The 20,726-nt window shown below is 29.2% G+C and overlaps 1 protein-coding gene across 3 annotated transcripts in view; it reads right to left on the bottom strand.

The window, feature by feature from the left end:
- The window catches only part of LOC130443585 (transcriptional regulator ATRX-like), a 108,035-nt gene that overhangs the window by 56,210 nt on the left and 31,099 nt on the right, over window positions 1–20,726 (bottom strand). For all 3 annotated transcript variants that reach the window (XM_056778331.1, XM_056778330.1, XM_056778332.1), the window contains 5 exons: window positions 10,942–11,019; window positions 8,929–9,259; window positions 8,349–8,573; window positions 7,658–7,822; window positions 5,763–5,952 (listed from right to left, as the gene is read on the bottom strand). In XM_056778331.1, coding sequence (XP_056634309.1) covers window positions 5,763–5,952; window positions 7,658–7,822; window positions 8,349–8,573; window positions 8,929–9,259; window positions 10,942–11,019 — 989 coding nt within the window. The remainder of the gene's footprint in view (window positions 1–5,762; window positions 5,953–7,657; window positions 7,823–8,348; window positions 8,574–8,928; window positions 9,260–10,941; window positions 11,020–20,726) is intronic.

Genomic DNA, 20,726 nt, shown 5'->3' with positions numbered 1-20,726 from the left:
AAATTCATTTCATAAGTTCTCAACATCCAGAATCGAATGGAATTGCTGAAAGATTCCACTCTACGATTATTGAACACGTCAGACTTTTGATTAATCAAAAAGATTTTAAAAATGAGACTATTGGAAATAAAATACTTTACGCATTATTAGCCTATAATAATAGCGTTCATTCTGCAACAAAATTGAAACCAAACGAAATAATTACCGGAAACATAAACAGTAACACACCTTTCGATATAGAAATTGATCAACAAGTAGTTAATAATTATATACAAAATCATAAAGATAAAATGAAAATTTTATACTCGAAATTGAATCAAAAATTACAGGAAAACAAATCAAAAATAATCTCTAAAGCAAATAAAAGCCGTGAAGAATTACCAGATACAATACCCACTAAAGTGTACGTACGTAATAAACAGACACAAGGTAAAACCAAAAATAAATATAAAAGTGAAGAAATCAAAAGCAAAAATACCCAACTAAAAACAGCTAAAATCGCTACTAGACACAAAAATACTTCAGAAAATATTCATCTTTCAAACATAAAACGTCCTAAAAAGACTCCCTTTAAATTTATTTTAGGTTCGTCACCGCCGGAGAAGCAACAGTCAATATAAAAGATGTTACCTATAACTTGGGAATACTTCCCATAAATCTTGAATATGCCAAGCTGCAGAAATCCAGTCATACTTTTGTTCATTTTTATAATTTAAGTCCACTACTCGTAGAATATAATAAGTTAAGTATACAATAAGATCACGTTAAATATGACATATTATATTTATACATTTTTTCATTCTGAAACAGAAAATATTGTAAATATAATAGAGTACACTAGGAATAGTATAGAAGAAAAATTTGATAACATTAATATTCATTCTACCTTAGATAGACCAAAGAGAGGGTTAACTAATGGTCTTGGATCAATAATAAAAACAATTACAGGAAACTTGGACTCTGAAGATGGAGAAAGAATTAATTCAATTATGGAACATTTAAAACAAAACCAAGAAAACTTGCAAAATCAAATAAGAATGCAATATTCTGTTAGTCGCCAAATAATTGATAATTTTAATAAGACAATTCAGGACATTCAGTATAATGAAAAAATATTAAAAACGAAAATATTTGAGATAAGAGATATTCTAGATTTTCAAGCAAATGCGGAAAATATTAAATATTTGAAAGAGTTATTCAACGAACTTCTTATCACATTCAATGTAATTCAAGACATTTTAGAAACGGTTGAAAATTCCTTGACCTTCTGTAAACTTAGAGCATTACATCCAAGTATTATAAAATCTCACGATTTATTTGTAGAGTTGCAAAAAGTGCATTATTAATACCAAGCGGAATTACCCTTTGAATTAAAACATAAAAATATTTTAGAGTTTGAAGCCGTCATAGACGTGGTTTGTAAAGTAGAAAATAATCAAATACAATATTTTTTATCGATACCCATTAACTATGATGTTTTATTTAATCTTTTTTATATGTTACCTATACCTACAGAAATTGAATCAGAATACGTAACATTAATACCTAATTCAAAATTTTTACTTAAATCAAATAATGTCATTAAACCTCTAAATGACATTTGTACTCGCGGCAATATTTTTCAATGTCCTAACCATTTGCAAGACAATAATAATTATGGATGCGAAGAACATATTGCTAGCAGGAAATTCTACATATTGTCAATATAAAAAATTGAAATAATTAAGAATCACATTGAAATTTTTCCGGAGATAAATCAATTTTTGGCAATATTTCCCGTAGAAGAAAAATTAATCATAAAATGTAAGCAAGAAACTGTAGTGAGAACTCTTAAAGGCATTTATTTAATAGAAAATTCATCATGTAAAATTATATTTAGGAACCAAGAGTTAATATTTCAACAAAAAACGTTTGGACAACCTTTTGTAATAAATGAATTAAATCAATTACACCTTTCTCCAATGAAGATTGATTTAAAAAGATTAAAATTAAAGGATATTCCAAATCAATTGGTAACTCCAATATTCACGGAAAACACTAATTTTCACATTCCCAGTATTTGAACTATTCTTCTTTATATAGCATTGATATTGGCCTTCTTGTGGATTTTGTATAAGAGGAAACATTCAGGAAGGACAAGTAAGAATCACCCGCAGGCAACAGAAGATGGGATCCAGCTTCCAGGAGAAGCTTCCTTCTAAAGGGGGAGGTGTCACCTACGCCATTGCCCTTAGGTGGACAGTATATTGTGCTGATTAAGAACTTATTTTATTGTAAAATTGCTTAGTTTGTGTTTACTAAAAGATTATTTAATTCACGTTTGTAATTGTTGTTGTTGTTGGTAGAATTTATGTTAGAATAAAGTTAGTTTTTAAAAACACGGTTCCAGTAAATTAAAAGTTAAGTTATATATATATATATATATATATATATATATATATATATATATATATATATATATATATAATATAACTTTTAATTTAGATAGCCTAGACCAGTTCCATGCATAAACAAAATATTGCGTTACCATAGCAACGAAAAATAACTTATTAGTAAGTGTAAAGTTTGACGTCAAAAAGTAAACCAGAGTTACGCAATAAAAAAAGGGAAAAAAGGAAAAAGATGTCCAACGAATTTGTGAAAATCGAAAAATTGGAGTATCGAGCCATCATCAAGTACCTGTATTTAAAAGCTTAAGAGGTAAGGAGATTTACGAAGATATGCTTAATATCCTTGGTGATCAATTTCCTTCGTATGCGACTGTGAAAAACTAAACTGCAAGCTTCGAAAGAGGGAAGGCCAGTTTCTGTGTCAGTCCCCGAAAATATCGATGCAGTTCATGACATGATTTTATCAGAACGTCGAATTGGGCTAAAACGGATATCTGAGGCACTGAATATTTTATACCATTTGTTTTGGCATATATATATATATATATATATATATATATATATATATATATATATATATATATGCATCTAAATGTTCTTGATTTTAGGTCTCTTCTGTTCTAAAATTAGTTTTTTTTGATAGTCTTTAAAAGAAAGATGAATTTTGACGTTCGGACTTTTCTTTATGTCTTTATCGAAACTAAAACTAATTTTAAAACAGAAGAGAACTAAAATTAAGAACATTTAATGCATTAATATATCAAAAGGTCTAAGAAATTGAAGAAATTTATATATATATATATATATATATATATATATATATATATATATATATATATAGTGCTTTTCAGATAAAAGTATCCACCTTTAATAACTTTTGTATTACTGGTATTTAGAAAAAATCCAAAAACACGTCACTTTATGTTGGAAGGGGCAAGCATTATGGCTTATTTAAACTTACTGGAAAAGCCACCCCCTCGCCCCCAGCAGCATCCCCTTTATTTTTTTAAATTACTTTTCATATTTTTTATGTAAAATTTGGATACTCCTCTTTGAGCTGATTTCAAAAATGTATAATACTTGTAGGTTAAAGTGGTTAGTTTATGAGATAAACAATTTTCTTTTAAGAGCACAAATTTTACTTATTATTTACTTTCACCTTATTTGCCTGTACTAAAATGGGTTGTACAACAGTTCAAACTCTTTAATCTTTTTAACTGTGCTATTTATTATGAAGTTACAATAAGTGTTCAAAATGAGTACCATTCACTTCCATACAATGGTATAATCTATTTTGAAATGCCTCTCTGACATTGCTTAATACGGCTGGATTTAATTGTCGACATTCATTTTCTATCCTCTCTCGTAAATCATCCAGAGATTCTGGTTGGGTAGCATAAACTTTTGTTTTTAAATACTCCCATAAAAAGAAGTCTAGGGGTGTTAAATCTGGTGACCTAGGTGGCCACTCCATCATCTGCCCCCTTCTACCTATCCAACGAGCGGGGAATGTTTTGTTTAAAAATTGTCGGACAGGCATAGCATAGTATGGGGGAGCTCCGTCTTGTTGAAATACCAGTAAATCTTCGGAAAGGTTATCATCATTTTCTATTATTGTTGTAATACGTGGGTCAACCCCTTCCCTGAGTAACTCAAGTTATGATTCACCATTTAAATTTCCGTTGATGAAGAAAGGTCCGACAATGTGGTCACCTAGGATACCACACCAAACGTTGAACTTTTGGGGATGTTGTGTATGGAATTCACACATAATATGTGGATCACTTTCAGCCCAATATCTATAATTATGCCTACTTACTAAGCCATTTAATGACCATGAGCATTCATCAGAAAAGCAAATATTGTTTAACAATTGTGGATTGTTATTGATAGTTTGCGTCATTGATTCGCTAAACTCTAGACGACGATCAAAATCATCTTCATTCAACTCGTGCACCAACTTAACTTTGTATGGGTGGTACTTGAATTTATGTAGAACTCGGAAAACTGTAGAAGATGAAACACCGATCACTCTACTTATTGTTGACAACGATTGGGGTTGTTGAGCCTCTAAGGTGACTTGCCCTAAAATTGCCAATTGGATTACTTCGTTATTTACGAGTCCCTCTCGCTTATGCACTTTATTGCAAACAGACCCTGTTGTGGTAAATTTCTCCATCAGTTGAATTACATACTTATGAGTTGCATGTCTTCCGTCATGTAATTCGTTAAATATTCTAGCAGCAGCTCTTGCACAATTATTATTTTGGTAGTATAAACCTACAATTTCAATTCTTTCTTGCAAAGAGTAAACCATTTCAGAGAAACAAAATAAATAATGTATCAAATTACACTATCAATAGTGACTACAAATTCTAGTTGACAATGTCAAACTTTAATAAAAAGTAGAGTTTTTTGTTGTTTGGATTTTTTAAGTAAAATAAATAGCACAGTTAAAAAGATTAAAGAGTTTGAACTGTTGTACACAAAAATTGTTTATCTCATAAACTAACCACTTTAACCTACAAGTATTATACATTTTTGAAATCAGCTCAAAGAGGAGTATCCAAATTTTACATAAAAAATATGAAAAGTAATTTAAAAAAATAAAGGGGATGCTGCTAGGGGTGAGGGGGTGGCTTTTCCAGTAAGTTTAAATAAGCCATAATGCTTGCCCCTTCCAACATAAATTGACGTGTTTTTGGATTTTTTCTAAATACCAGTATTACAAAAGTTATTAAAGGTGGATACTTTTATCTGAAAAGCACTGTATATATATATATATATATATATATATATATATATATATATATATATATATATGAATTGCAAAGAAGTATTTGCCAGGCATATTATGAGTGGTTTTTTATTGGGAACGTGACAAGGAAACAATATACTTTCTGAGCTTTCGAATACTACTTATGTATTCATCGTCTGGGAAATAATTAATTAAGATTTGAACATTTCTATCAACGTCAATTTGAATATTGAAATATTATTAAAGCTTTTAAAAATTTTAAAACTAATAGAAATATTGAATTGAAAATTTCTATCAACGTCAATTTGAATATTGAATTCTATGAGTTTAAACATTTTTACAAGCTTCAATAATATCAAAAATCATAGAACATCTTGACTAATAATTCCCCAGACGATGAATACATAAGTATTTGAAAGCTCGGAAAACATATTGAAGTTAGTCCACTTTGGTGTTTCCTTGCTACGTTCACAATAAACAACCGTATATATATATATATATATATATATATATATATATATATATATATATATATATATATACAACAAATAGTGGTGTGTGGTGGGCATCTTTTGAGCGTAATATAGACACAAGACAAATAAATTATAAATTACCTCATTACTTTTAATCTTTTTATCTGTAATATTTTTTCCTGATTCTTTACTGCGACAGTTATTATCACTAGAATCTGTGTTTGATGAGTAATCGGATCCATCTTTTAAATCATTGCAAATTGCAGCAGCTAAAATTTCATCCAGTCTTTCTTTCTGTTCATTATTGAGATTGGGACTACTGGATCTGCTTCTGTCAAGAAATACTATTTATAAATATAATGCATGATACTCAAAAATACACACAATTTAATATCAAAAAAACATACATTCAATTATAAAAATTCAAAAATTCTTGAGCGTAATCAAATACACGGAAAAGAGAATTTTTAGAAATGATTCACAAACATAAAAACGGATATGATAAAAAAGACCTAAATAATCTAAGTCAAATTTCTAGTTCGATTGTATAAAATTCAATTCAACTACGATTAATTTGATAAATGGCTACTACATATTTTTGGGAAATAAAAAATATAAAAAAATTAATTTTTCAAAACAGAATTCTATTTTGATTTCATTTTGACATTCATGATGTAGGTGATCTATTGATTAACATAAATACGTCAATATTATATGGCTTCAAACGAAATTTTAATTGATAAACCTAGATACCATAACAGGTCGAAAGGTCAAAATAATCGTATTGATTCTATATAGGCTTAATATTTTTACCGAGAGTCAATTATCGAACAATATAAACCTCATATACCTCTTTTATCAATTGTTTCAAGTAATCAAATTCTCGTCACGGAAAACACACATATATAAATTTATACCAGGTGTGGAACAAAACAAAACTTCAAGAATAAAACAACACTTCAACGGTTGATAAGAAGGTATCCATATTAAATGTTACATCACTATTAGTAATATAACAATTTGAGGAAACAATTATATTAAACTTATTTTCCATATGTAGATGCTACTAAACCAAATTGGAAAAATAAAACAAATATTGAATTTCTATCATAAAAAATTTCAATTTATTACCGAATGGAGAAAAATATATTTATTTTTGTGATGTTAAATTATTGAAATCTGCAAAACAGAATGGTTTATGATACCAAATTGATATTCAAAATACACTACGAAAAGTTGAGAGAAAAGAATGATGTATGAAATTTTCAATAAAAAATTAATTAAATTCTTTAGTTGAACCTTATGTTGGAAAATGTAAAATTTCTTGGCTTTTTGGTTTCCAGTTTGAAGCTATTATCAAGATAGAAGGTAGGATGGTCATTTGTTCATGGATATGAGGTAATTTGATAAATATAAAACGAATATTAAATTTCTATTGTAAAAAAAATTCAATTTAATACCGAATGGAAAAAAAATGATAATATTTATTTTTGTGATGTTAAATTATTGAAATGAACAAATCAAAATGGTATATAACACCAAATTAATATTCAAAATTACACTACGAACAGAGAAAAGAATTATGTATAAAATTTTTAATAAAAAAGGTGAATAAATGTACATAATATCCGGCCATATGTATTATATAATTATTTTGGTCCAAAATCAAAAAACCATATATATATATATATAATATTTCAATTAATGCCTTGACGAATATTGAATTACAACTCCTCTGAAGAGCGAGACAATTACCTCTTGTGTATAATTTTTCTGTTTCTATAAAATTTTGTTCGCATTATACTAAATCATTTTTAACATAACATTTGAATATTCATGTATGTACAAATTGAGTTTTCACTTATTCAAAATTTCTTTTCAAAGTAAAATAAAACTACTGACTGGATTTTCATGACTGCAGCAATAATAAACAACATGTTTTACTAGGATAGTCTTACATTAATCAGCGGTTGATTAATTTTCTGATTATTAATACTTTAAACTATTGAATAGAGGCCGATTTTTCAATTACTTACCTCATTTCCTCATTTTCCTCGTCAGTAAAATCAGATAAAGACCCACTTGAATCGAAACTTGATGTTCTTTCTTTTCTTCTTCTTCTTCTATTGTTATGTGGTTTAGTGAAAGTTGATGAGCTTGCCGATTTTACTTTAACCAATACATTTTTCAAATCACACAACCTTAAATAATCAACTGTCAGTAATTAAATTTGGATAATGGTATAATTAGATTAATTTTTTTTATTCAATTAATTACAATCACTTTGTGGAATCGAAAATAGAGGATTTTTTCATACTTCAAATATTTATTGAATTTTTAGGTATAATCAGAAACTAGAAATGTCCTTCAATGTTAAACAACGTTATTAAAAAAATCCATTTCCCTTATTTTTACCTAAGTATATACATATAGCTCATTTCTAAGATTCCAGAAGAAAACAATTAAAACTATCACTCACATTTTGAGACTGTTTAAATATATTTATAGGTTATTTAATTAGATCTTACAACAAATAAAATGGTAAAAACGAAATATTTGTGATTGATAATATATTCCAATGTTGCAAAAATTGATATATTGAAGAAGTTCAAGGAAATTGAAATTTTCAAGGAAAAAAATTATAATCAATACTTTTTTTGCAAATTTTATAAATTTAAATCAGTTGAAGACTATTATTTCAATAGTAACAATTATCGTAGAACTTACCAATCTATATCATCATCAAGCACTTTAGATACTTTATATGCCATATTTTTAGAAATTAGTATTCTCTCTAAAGAAACATAACAATCTACCAGGTTATAGTTATTCTTCGGATCTTTTTTGGCGTCATTATCACTAACCAAAGTTTTTTCGGGATTATCCGACTCGACATCAATGACCAAATTTTTCACCTGGTTATCAGAATGAATATCACTTGAGTGTAGAGAGCTAGAAAGCAAATATTTATTGCAAAATGATACCGTATTTCAAGTGTAAAAATATTTAATTGAGTTTATTTATTCAAAATATGAAGCAATGATTTACAACATAAAATTGAAGCAAGGGTTTAATGTGCTTGTGAAATATATAATAATATTGTTGTTCATACTAAGAGAAGTTAAAATGTGTATAGTGTACTTTAAACTTCTAATGTAGTTGCCATCAATATCGATTTTTCCCTGCATAACTGAATGGATGGGAGAGTGCTAATACAAACAAAATTTTCCCAATCTGTGGATTACAAATATAGACAGACACTGTAGGTGACGAGTAGAGATAGAATAAAAAAACAATGTATTATTACCAGTCAGAAATATAATCACTTAGTTCCGAGTCATCATCTTGTAGCTTTTGCAATATGCTATCAACATTTACATTTTCATCGCTATCATTTGTGATTAAGGGAGCTTTAAATATGTTATTAGTACTTGGTCTATCTGAAACTTCTTCAAAAAGTGCAAGGAGTTCATTTCCGACGTTATTGGTGGGCACAATTTTTGAGTTTTCGAATACTTCATCTGATGGACGTTCAGATATATCGTTACTATCTGATTCTTCCAATTTTATTCCTTTTATTTCTATTTTAACATCACAGTTTAAAACATTCTCGGCAGAACCATTTATCATGCGATTATCTATAAAGTAAAATACAATATGAATTATTTTGCTTTGATAATCACGTAAATTGTATGTTTAACATAAATATTCTAAAGGTTCCAGAAATTTCAACTCAATTTTAAACACTACTAAAAAACAGAGGGTAAATTACTTTTCAGATGCAAACATGACATTAAAAGTTCGAGTGCAAAGGCGAAAATAATTGAGTTCCCTGATCTAAAATAAAAAAGAGGACTATTAAAAATGAGGTGATCTATTAAAAATGGTATGAGAAAACAACAGAAGATGAATTATCACTGGACTTAATAATTGTGTACTTAGAACTAAAATCAACTCTGTAAACTTTACACACATTGCTTATTAGTCCCTACATTGCACAAAATGTTATCATCGTTTTATTTTTGCCTTGAATTGTCCTACCTTTCTGAGATATTTATTATCATGTAACACTCCGTGCTCTTTCCAGATGATTATCGGAGGAGTTTGAAAACCTCATTAAACCAGAGAGTTTTCCAGTGAAGAATACAGAAATTAAAGATGACGATATCCTAGTACCCTTTGATGTCAGCTCATTATTTTCCAGCATACTGATTCCGCAGACCTTGGGGTATTTTGAGGACTTACTGAACTCTAATAATTTTGGAAATGATATGACAATAATATCTACAATTAAGGAAAATATGTATGCGGCAAAACTATTTCCATTTCAAAAACGAGTTTGACAAATACGAAGATCAGCTATAGCCAATTGTCTATAGCTATTTATGGCTGCACTATTCATGTGAAAAGCAGATTAGTCAAAAGTATCATTATTTTCCCAGGGTAGGAGACAGGTATGTGGATGATATTTTTGCAATATTTGATACAAAAAGGCAAACGTAAAAGATTTCATTTTATATCTCAATTCGAAATGTCCATCCCTAAAGTTTCTCTATAAAAGGAAAACAATGAACAGTTAGTATTTTAAGATACGTAAATAATGGACAGTTACCATTTTATAGATACTTTAGTAGTTAAGAATAGAAATTTTTTACAAGTTCAGTTTAAAATTGGTTAGGTTAGGTTTGGTTAGGTAATTTATAAAATCCAGCAATATATTAAAATATTCATTGGATAAAATATCAGTGGTATTTAAAATATGGACGAACTGAAAAATCGGGTATTGCCGAGCACACGCTGTCAGTCATAATCATAAAATGAATCTAAATAATGTAAAATTGTTTAAAAAGCATTGAAATTGTTAAATGTAAGAACAGTTTAAATATGGACGAAGGGCCTATTCTTTACAGCACACTCTATAGTTTACTAGTTAGAAATAAATATATTTTCTGGAAAATTTCGCTGGAAAAGTTCACTGATGAGAAAATATAGTATAAATAGATAGGTCAAGTTAATAAATTTCAGTTTATCTTTAGCTTATCTCTGAAGACGATAACTTGGTTATTGAAAAGAGCGTCAGACAGTATAATTTTAAGTGTTGATGTAGTGGTAGTGTCTCAGTATGATTATTACCAATTCAGTTAAACTCAATTTTACTAACTTGACCTACATATATATACTAAATGTTACCACCAATTAACCACTTCCCGTAAAAAACATATTCAACAATCTCAATACTTTCAGCAGTATATTGTTGGGATTCATTTGTAACTACAAGAAAATGGAATTACGTTATTATCGAATAATTTGTTAAAATTACCTTTATTTTCACCATCAGATAAAATTTCTTCCATTGTCACGTCCAATAAATCCTCTTCCAGTTCTTCATTTTCTCTATCTAAAAAAAGATTGTAAATATCTTTGCAAATTATATTGGTCAATTATTTTCGTCCATGAAACCATGAAACAAGAAATCATTTTTCATTGCAGAATGAAAATGTCGATTTTTTTTAATATGGATATATTTTATGCAAAAAGAACTTATTTTTTCTTTCTGACACATTAAAAGTAAATATTGCAAACAGTGATTTGATACTAAACACAGTTTGTCTAACTTGGTTGTCAATTAATAAATCAGGTATTTTTGAATACTTGCAGAAAGAGTTGGGATTATTTTCTTGTTTTTTGAAAATGTATGTAAGAACAGCGGATTTACTTAATCAGCTTCATGAAAAAAAAACATCTTCATCACACAGGTCACACTTAAGTCATAAGGAACCTTAAACAAGTACAAGAATATTAGCCTAATTCTGCTCGTAAGGTTTTGACAGTCTCAATATTTCTATTCTTATATATTTGATACAGAAAATAAATCAGAATGACCCAGTGCGATTTGTGAGATTATGAATAGTAATGCAACTTTTCATCATTTTATCATTTTTCTAATGAATGTTCCTTTATTGGAAACTAGCTGACCCGACATCCGTGTTTAAAGGAAAGTTAAAATCACTCATGGGCAAATTTATATATATATATATATATATATATATATATATATATATATATATATATATATATATATATATATGCTCGAAATGCCCACCATTTACTTCAATACACTTCATGATCCTTGTCAATTATGTCAAAAGCTCGGAAAATATATTGAAGTTGACGATATTCTTCAGCAGCAGCTGTAGCATTTACATTACAGAAACCATAAACTGTAAACCATATTTTAAATTTGAATAAGTATCTGGCATTTTGCAACACTAACAATCACATAAATTCGAAATTAAACGTTAAGTTACTGTTCACTGTACACTGACAGTTCATCAAAACGTCAGAATTATCAAATGCCTTCGAGACTCGAATATGGCATTATAAAGCAGTCTTTGCCAGCTATATTATGAGTAGTTTTTCATTGAGAACGTGGTAAGGAAAGTGGACTAACTTCAATATATTTTCCGAGCTTTCGAATACTTATGTATTTATCGTCTGGGACTGAAATTATGGTTAAATACAAAATAAGAAATATGTATAAATATATAACAATAATAAAATTTTTACTTACAATAATTTAAGATTTTTGATAGAAATATTGATTAATTGAAATATTTATTCTGGTTACTATAGGAATTTTTATTAATTTTTGATTGGTTTAATTCTGAATATGGCTAGAATATAAATGACAATAAATTTTATAGATTAGGTCGTTATAAGTGAAGTTGAAATTTATAGGTTAAGTAAGGTTAGTTGGTTGTTAATGGCGTTGAATTTTTATAGAATTTGTTTTTTCGAAATCTAAAAGATATACATAAATTGCATTAAGGTTATTTAAAACAGTTTTCTTATTAATGCATTAATCATTTTGGGCAATATATGTTGTTTCTAAATATAAACCTTTTTTGTAGTTTCTTTCAGTTGTCATAACTTTGGTAGATTCATAATTCATATTGTGTCCTTCGAAATGGACATGAGTCACTAAAGAACATCTATTAGGATATAATCTGCTATCACTCTTGTGAGAAGTTATTCCACTGACTAATGAACTTTTTGTCACAATTTAAACAAGGTATTCCATATATTATGTTAGGCAATTTATTGATTGGTGTTTTATCTTTTACTTTAGTAAAAATAGATTGAATATTAAGTGTTTGACTGTATGCTATTTTAATATTGTGTTGTTTAAAGATTCCAGAAAGTTTAGGAGTAACTGATTTTATATATGATAAATGTGTAAAAATAGATGGAGTAGAAATGTTAGAAATTATGTTTGAAAATGATGATTCAATGTTCCTGTCAATGTCAAAACGAATTTTATATAATTTTTTATGCACATCTTTTAGGTTTCAAAAAACAAATTCTATAAAAATTCAATGCCATTAACAACCAACTAATATCACCTAACCTATAAATTTCAATTTCACTTATAACGACCTAACCTATAAAATTGTCATTTATATTCTAGCCAATGAATATTCAACTACATTCATTATCCTTATCTAACCTATAAAAATTCAACGTCATTTAAAATCAAACCAATCAAAAATTAATAAAAATCCCTACAGTAACCAGAATAAATATTTCAATTAATCAATATTTTTATCAGTCAATTTGAATATTGAATTTTGAATTCCATGAGATTAAAAATTTTTACAAGTTTTAATAATATCAAAATCACCGAAAATCTTAAATTATTGTAAGTAAAAATTTTATTATTGTTATATATTTATACATATTTCTTATAATGTATTTGACCATAATTTCAGTCCCAGACGACTTTTCTTTAAGTCTTTATCATATTTTGAATTTGAAACGTCAAAATTTATCTTTCTTTTAAAAACTATCAAAAAAACTAATTTTGAAACAGAAGAGACCTTAAATCAAGAACATTTAGATGCATTAATATGTCAAAAGCTCGGAAAATATATTGAAGTTAGACCACTTTGGTGTTTCATTGCCACGTTCCCAATAAGAAAACGCTCATATATATATATATATATATATATATATATATATATATATATATATATCGTAGGTTATTGACCTACGATATATATATAAGTTGGGATTTTAGCTAAGATCCCAGGATAATAGGCAGTTGGCTGATGGCGCGCCACGCATGCCTATTCTCCCGGAGTATTAACTAAATGCCGGACAATAGATTATTCGTCAAAAAATGACCAAGCGTTTGTCTATCTGGGACTTTAGCTAAAATTTGGATAATAGAATATCTATTAAAAAAAAGGCCAAGCGTTTATCTGCTGCCTATACTTCTAGCGAAAAGGGCAATACCGAAGCCAATTTCAATGTTTGTTTTTATTTTCTCTCTATATCTCTCTGATTGTCTTAAGATTCATCAGTCGTGCTGTCGCTTCTGTCGAACATACAGTCTTGTCCAGTTTTGTACATTATTAGTCAGATTAGTCGATACGTAAACTTGAAAAGTCATTTGCAAAAATTCTTTAGAATGGAAAAGATCATTGTTGATCGTGAAAATTTTGAAAAGGAGCTAAAATAATTGTTTAATAGTCAGAAAGGTAATCGCGGTATATGGGATAAAGAACAGTTAGACAAAGTAAAGCAAATTTTACTCGCTGGTTCTCCAGACAAAGAAGTTGGACCCAAAGCTTACAATACTTACTATCATTATGTGAATAGCTATGAACTATTGCTAATAGAAAATGAATGTCACGTAATCGTAAAAAGAAAAAACAAACAGATGCTGTTATTTCCTGTGTACCTGTAGAAGATTATTATGAGAAAACTTTAGAAGCTTATGCTCAGACTGATTATGGAGGACGAGATAAGATGGCGTACCATTTAAAAACTAAATATAGAATATCGATTGTTGCACTCAAATTTTTTTCTGGTTATTGTGAAATTTGTAATAAAAAGATGTCAACGCTGAGGAAAGGTGTAGCGCTTTAGCCGATTTTGTCTCAGGGATTGAATAGTCGAGGACCAGTCGACCTCATTGATTTTCAGTCCAGTGATGATGACGGTTTTAAATGGTTGATGAACTACCAGGATCATACGACAAAATTTTTGCAGTTAAGGCCACTCAAGTCGAAGCATACAGTTAATGTCGCTGAAGATTTATCAAAAAAAATTTTCACCTTCGGAGCGCCTGCTATACTACACAGTGACAATGGACGGGAGTTTACTGCTGCTGTCATATTGAAGTTGAGAAGAATTTGGCCTCAATGTAAGATTGTCCATGGTTGACTACGACTTCCTCAGAGCCAAGACAGTGTTGAAAGGGCAAATGCTGACGTTAAAAGTATGCTTTGATATGATAGAAAAAAATAAAAAAAATTGGTCCCAAGGCTGATTTGAAGTGCAGGTAATAATTTTTATATTCTAAATTCTATATATCAATAACATAGTAGTGGATAGTGGTATGTCAAGAAATAAATTTGATTTCAGAACAAGAACCCGTGTATCAAACGCTGGAAAGCACTTTAAGGCAATCAAACGATGGTACACCTCAGAAAGACTAAGGCAATCCACCTTTAAAAAAAAGACTCGAGAGGTGCCTATGACTAATTGGTATATTTTCGAGGCAGATCAGATGGTGATAAATACGGTGACTTGTGGTGTTTACGAATCCGAACTGAATATTGATGATTCTGTTTACTGTAATAGTTGTGATATGAAAATGCACAAGTGTGTAGAGTTAGATTTATCTACGGAAAAAGAGTTGATCTGCTTTTTAAGCCTTCGGGGAGAAAAGCTCTTTGACAACCAGAATGTTTTGAAAGACAGAAGAAAGCAGCTGAAAAAATGAAAAATTTTTGGGAAGAAAAGTTTCCAACTCTGTCCATTGGTGATTATATAACACTATTAGCTCTAACAGTCGATCGAGGACAGCTTGATTTACCTTCAATTGTCTGCGCAATTATTAACACGCGGCATGGTATTTATCAGGTCGGGGCGAAAGATGGAATAATCAACGGTTGATTACCTTGGAGCGATATAAGGAAAGCAGGTGCTGGTTTATTGGATATAAGCGATGTCGATAAAGGAAAATTAATATCATTACGAGAAGCATCTTCCATGCAGTGAGTCTCGGAAGGACAAGGGTCTAAAAAATGTGGATGCAAGCCCGCAAATGTGGAACAAACCGGTGTTCTTGTTTTAAAAATAAAATGTAAATCAAGATGTATGTCACCAAGTGTTGCAATAAATGATTGACATGCAAAAAATAAATAAATAAGACTTCTTTTATCCTATTTTTTTATATTATTCTGTAAACCCAATAGTCTGTTATCCGAATTTTAGCTAAAGTCCCAGGAGAATAGACAAACGCTTGGTCATTTTTCGACGAATAATCTATTGTCTAATACTCTGGGAGAATGTATATATATATATATATATATATATATATATATATATATATATATATATATATATATATATATATATTCTATATAAATATTGCTAGTTTCCTAGATACGGGGTGTTCTGCCTATTATCCTGGGATCTTAGCTAAAATCCCAACTTATATATATATCGTAGGTCAATAACCTACGATATATATATATATATCTATCTAAATGTTCTTGATTTAAGGTCTCTTCTGTTTCAAAATTAGTTTTTTTGATAGTTTTTAAAAGAAAGATAAATTTTGACGTTTCAAATTCAAAATATGATAAAGACTTAAAGAAAAGTCGTCTGGGACTGAAATTATGGTCAAATACATTATAAGAAATATGTATAAATATATAACAATAATAAAATTTTTACTTACAATAATTTAAGATTTTCGGTGATTTTGATATTATTAAAACTTGTAAAAATTTTTAATCCCATGGAATTCAAAATTCAATATTCAAATTGACTGATAAAAATATTGATTAATTGAAATATTTATTCTGGTTACTGTAGGGATTTTTATTAATTTTTGATTGGTTTGATTTTAAATGACGTTGAATTTTTATAGGTTAGATAAGGATAATGAATGTAGTTGAATATTCATTGGCTAGAATATAAATGACAATTTTATAGGTTAGGTCGTTATAAGTGAAATTGAAATTTATAGGTTAGGTGAGATTAGTTGGTTGTTAATGGCATTGAATTTTTATAGAATTTGTTTTTTGAAACCTAAAAGATGTGCATAAAAAATTATATAAAATTCGTTTTGACATTGACAGGAACATTGAATCATCATTTTCAAACATAATTTCTAACATTTCTACTCCATCTATTTTTACACATTTATCATATATAAAATCAGTTACTCCTAAACTTTCTGGAATCTTTAAACAACACAATATTAAAATAGCATACAGTCAAACACTTAATATTCAATCTATTCTATTCTAGCCATATTCAGAATTAAACCAATCAAAAATTAATAAAAATTCCTATAGTAACCAGAATAAATATTTCAATTAATCAATATTTCTATCAAAAATCTTAAATGATTGTAAGTAAAAATTTTATTATTGTTATATATTTATACATATTTCTTATTTTGTATTTAACCATAATTTCAGTCCCAGACGATAAATACATAAGTATTCGAAAGCTCGGAAAATATATTGAAGTTAGTCCACTTTCCTTACCACGTTCTCAATGAAAAACTACTCATAATATAGCTGGCAAAGACTGCTTTATAATGCCATATTCGAGTCTCGAAGGCATTTGATAATTCTGACGTTTTGATGAACTGTCAGTGTACAGTGAACAGTAACTTAACGTTTAATTTCGAATTTATGTGATTGTTAGTGTTGCAAAATGCCAGATACTTATTCAAATTTAAAATATGGTTTACAGTTTATGGTTTCTGTAATGTAAATGCTACAGCTGCTGCTGAAGAATATCGTCAACGTTTTCCACACCAAAGATATCCTGCTAAAAACGTATTTATTAGAGTTTTTAACAAATTGTGCGAGGCTGTTAAGCTTCCCAGTGCTAACATATCATCTGAACGCGCTACTCGACAAGATTTGGTAGAATTAAAAAATATTCTGCATCTAGTAGAAGATGCAACCACCAGCTCACGGAGAATTGCTACTCAATTGGGAATTCCACAAAAAAGGATGATAAACACACTCCACCTACAAGACTTGTATCCTTATCACGTACAGAGAGTACAGCACCTACAACCAGATGATTACGATATCCGTATGGAGTTTTGTCGGTGGATAAATAATAATCATCGTGTTGGATTAAGTAAACTCTTTACGGATAAAGCTGCATTTACCCGTGATGGCATTAATAATACTCGTAACTATCATGTATGGCCGAGCGAAAATCCCCAGGCAACAGTCGAAAGCAACTTTCAACATCGATTTTCTGTAAACGTGTGGTGTGGTTGACAGTTATTTAATTGACCCTTTCATTTTGGAGAATCGTCTCACAGGGGACAACTACCTAAATTTTTTACAAAATGAATTAAAAGGGCTACTAGAGGATGTAAATACTAGAATGTAGATATACTATCAGCACGATGGAGCTCTTGCACATGTCACTCGTCAGGTCAAGCAACATTTAGACGAACGTTTTCCAGGGCGTCGGATTGGTCGTGGAGGTCCTATTAATTGGCCAGCAAGATCCCCAGACCACACACCACTAGGTTTTTGTTTATGGGGCTGGATGAGAATAATATGATAATACTGCAGCCCATATTAAAGAAGAAAGAAATCAATCAATTGGGAGAACAACAAACGCTCTTCGTAAACGAAGCAGAAAATGTTTAGAAGTCAATGGCGGTATTTTTGAATATTTATTGAAAGAACGCTATGATTAAGAAAATTGTTATGTGATAATTTGTTTATTTGTTAATATGCTATAACTTGAAAACAAATGAAAATCGGATAAGAACATATGAGTTTTTTACTTCTTCCTAGAGTTTGGTGCGCTCCTCCCGACTCACCCTGTATATATAAATAATCATAAATGTATAACAATAATAAAATTTTTACTTACAATTGAGATTTTCGGTGGTTTTAAATGAAATCAATTCTTGTAAAAATTCATAGGTTTCAAAATTCAATATTCAAATTGATGTTGATAGATATATTGATTAATTGAAATATTAATTTTTGTTACTATAGGAATTTTTATTAATTTTTAATTGGTTATATTATGAATGACGTTGAATTTTTATAGGTTAGATAAGGATAAGTTGTAGTGAATATTGATTGGTTAATTTATGGATAACATTAAATTTCAATAGGATAGGTCGTTATGAATGTAGATGAATATATATTGGTTAGGTTAGGTTCCAGATCCTGAAATTCGATGCTTAGCTATTCCAGAAGTAAAAACTGCATTGAAAGAAAATAATTATCCGGAAAAAATGATAAAACACATATTCAAGAAAAGGATAAACACATACTACAATCAATTTAAAAACAAAACATCCAAACATAAAACCTTTTTCCTTACAATATGTATAAGAACTTTACAAACAATTATCGAATTACTTTAATAAATATGATAATAGTATAAAATCTATAAGTGATAAAAAAGACCTAAATAATTCAAATAAAATTTACAGCTCTGATGTGTACATTCTAATAAAAATACAAATAATTTAATTGACTACTGGTATATATTTGAGATGTAAGGACTAAGAAAAAATTAATTTTTTTTATTAGCAGAAAGTTCTAGTTTGATTTTATTCTTATTTTGATATTCATGATGAAAGTGATCTATTGATCAATATAAATAGGCAAATTTTGAAAAAGTTGAAACATCAAATTTATCTTTTTAAAAAAATTTTAAACAGAAGAGACCTAAAATCAAGAAGATTTAGAAACATAAACATATCAAAAGGTCTAAGAAATAAGAAATTAAAGAAATTTATTTATATAAATAATTCAAACTTTTTGAGCTCATAGGTTGATTTTTTTTATTAGAATGTTATCTTGACGTTTCGCTTCCGAATAGAAGCATTATCAGAAGAAAAATGATTAAAAATAATCGATAAATATTATATAAATTTGATAAGATATGATATAAAATTTTTGGTAAAAATATTTTTTAAATGTCAAAAAATAATGTGTTGGCGTTGGCAATAAGGAACCTATTGAATGATATATTTGACCCTGAATATTGAAAGTTGGCATAAAATTTTCTTAGACAACTTTTGCTGCATCAAAAGACGTCATTTGAAAACAATTATTGTATTGCTGAATGTTTAGAATCTGGCCCATTTTCGGAAATCAATGAATTTAATAATTCCAATGGCGTCAATTTGACTTGACCGCTCGCGCAACACAATCCATGAGCTTCATTTTTAAACTTAAATGCCTTACAATATTGGCGTACACCGTTCATTGGTCCAATAGCAACGATTTATTGTGAACTGTACTCGATTTCTACGTTATACTTGAATGCAGTTCGATAGGGGTTAAACGCAACATTTCTATTAGTAGTGGAGCCCAAGTGGGGATTTGTGAAGTGACTGGAGCGTGTCAGAAAATTATATAGGAAGAATCCTTGCATCCTTTAAAGTACCTCTACCAAGTATGAACCCTCCATATGGTGGGGTGTGTTGAAGGGAACTCGTCTGATTGGTAAAAAAAATCGATCCATAGAAAAACTCGAGCGCGTCAGATTAAGAGAAAGTTGATTAATTACACTGAGAAGATTGTATATCTCAATAATCTGACAATTTGAGCGTTACATTAAGAAACAAGCGAGTCTCGAAGTTGTAAAAAAAAACGTCACCTTGAAATACTCGAGCGCCTTTCAATTTTTTTTAATTTTGAAGGAAACACTATTAGAATTACAAAGAACTAATAATCTGACAGTTTTCATGGGGCGATTTTAGTAGAATCATGGAGCAAAGGTAAAGCGTACAGCGGCTGAGAGCTGCGTATTCCCCACTCCGCGTCTTTCTTTCTTTCTCGCTCTTTCTCTATGTCTCACTCTGTCGCACCGTCCCTAAACTAACGTTTGCCGCCGTGATGGCATCTCAGCTGATCACAATAGCATGCTCGTTTTTGGTGGACGACGTTTTCGTTTGTTTGTGGTGTTTTGTAATTGTTTTGTGAATTTAATGCGATTAGTTTTACATTCATTACAATAATGAGTAACGTAAGTGTGAAATGTGTTTTTTGTGGAAAAGAAACTTGGGAAAAAATTAAA

Source organism: Diorhabda sublineata, chromosome 4 (genome assembly GCF_026230105.1).
Source record: "Diorhabda sublineata isolate icDioSubl1.1 chromosome 4, icDioSubl1.1, whole genome shotgun sequence".
In the NCBI taxonomy this organism is placed as follows: domain Eukaryota; kingdom Metazoa; phylum Arthropoda; class Insecta; order Coleoptera; family Chrysomelidae; genus Diorhabda; species Diorhabda sublineata.
The sequence above is the reverse complement of the archived record's forward strand: the minus strand, read 5'-3'. Positions and strand labels throughout refer to the sequence as shown.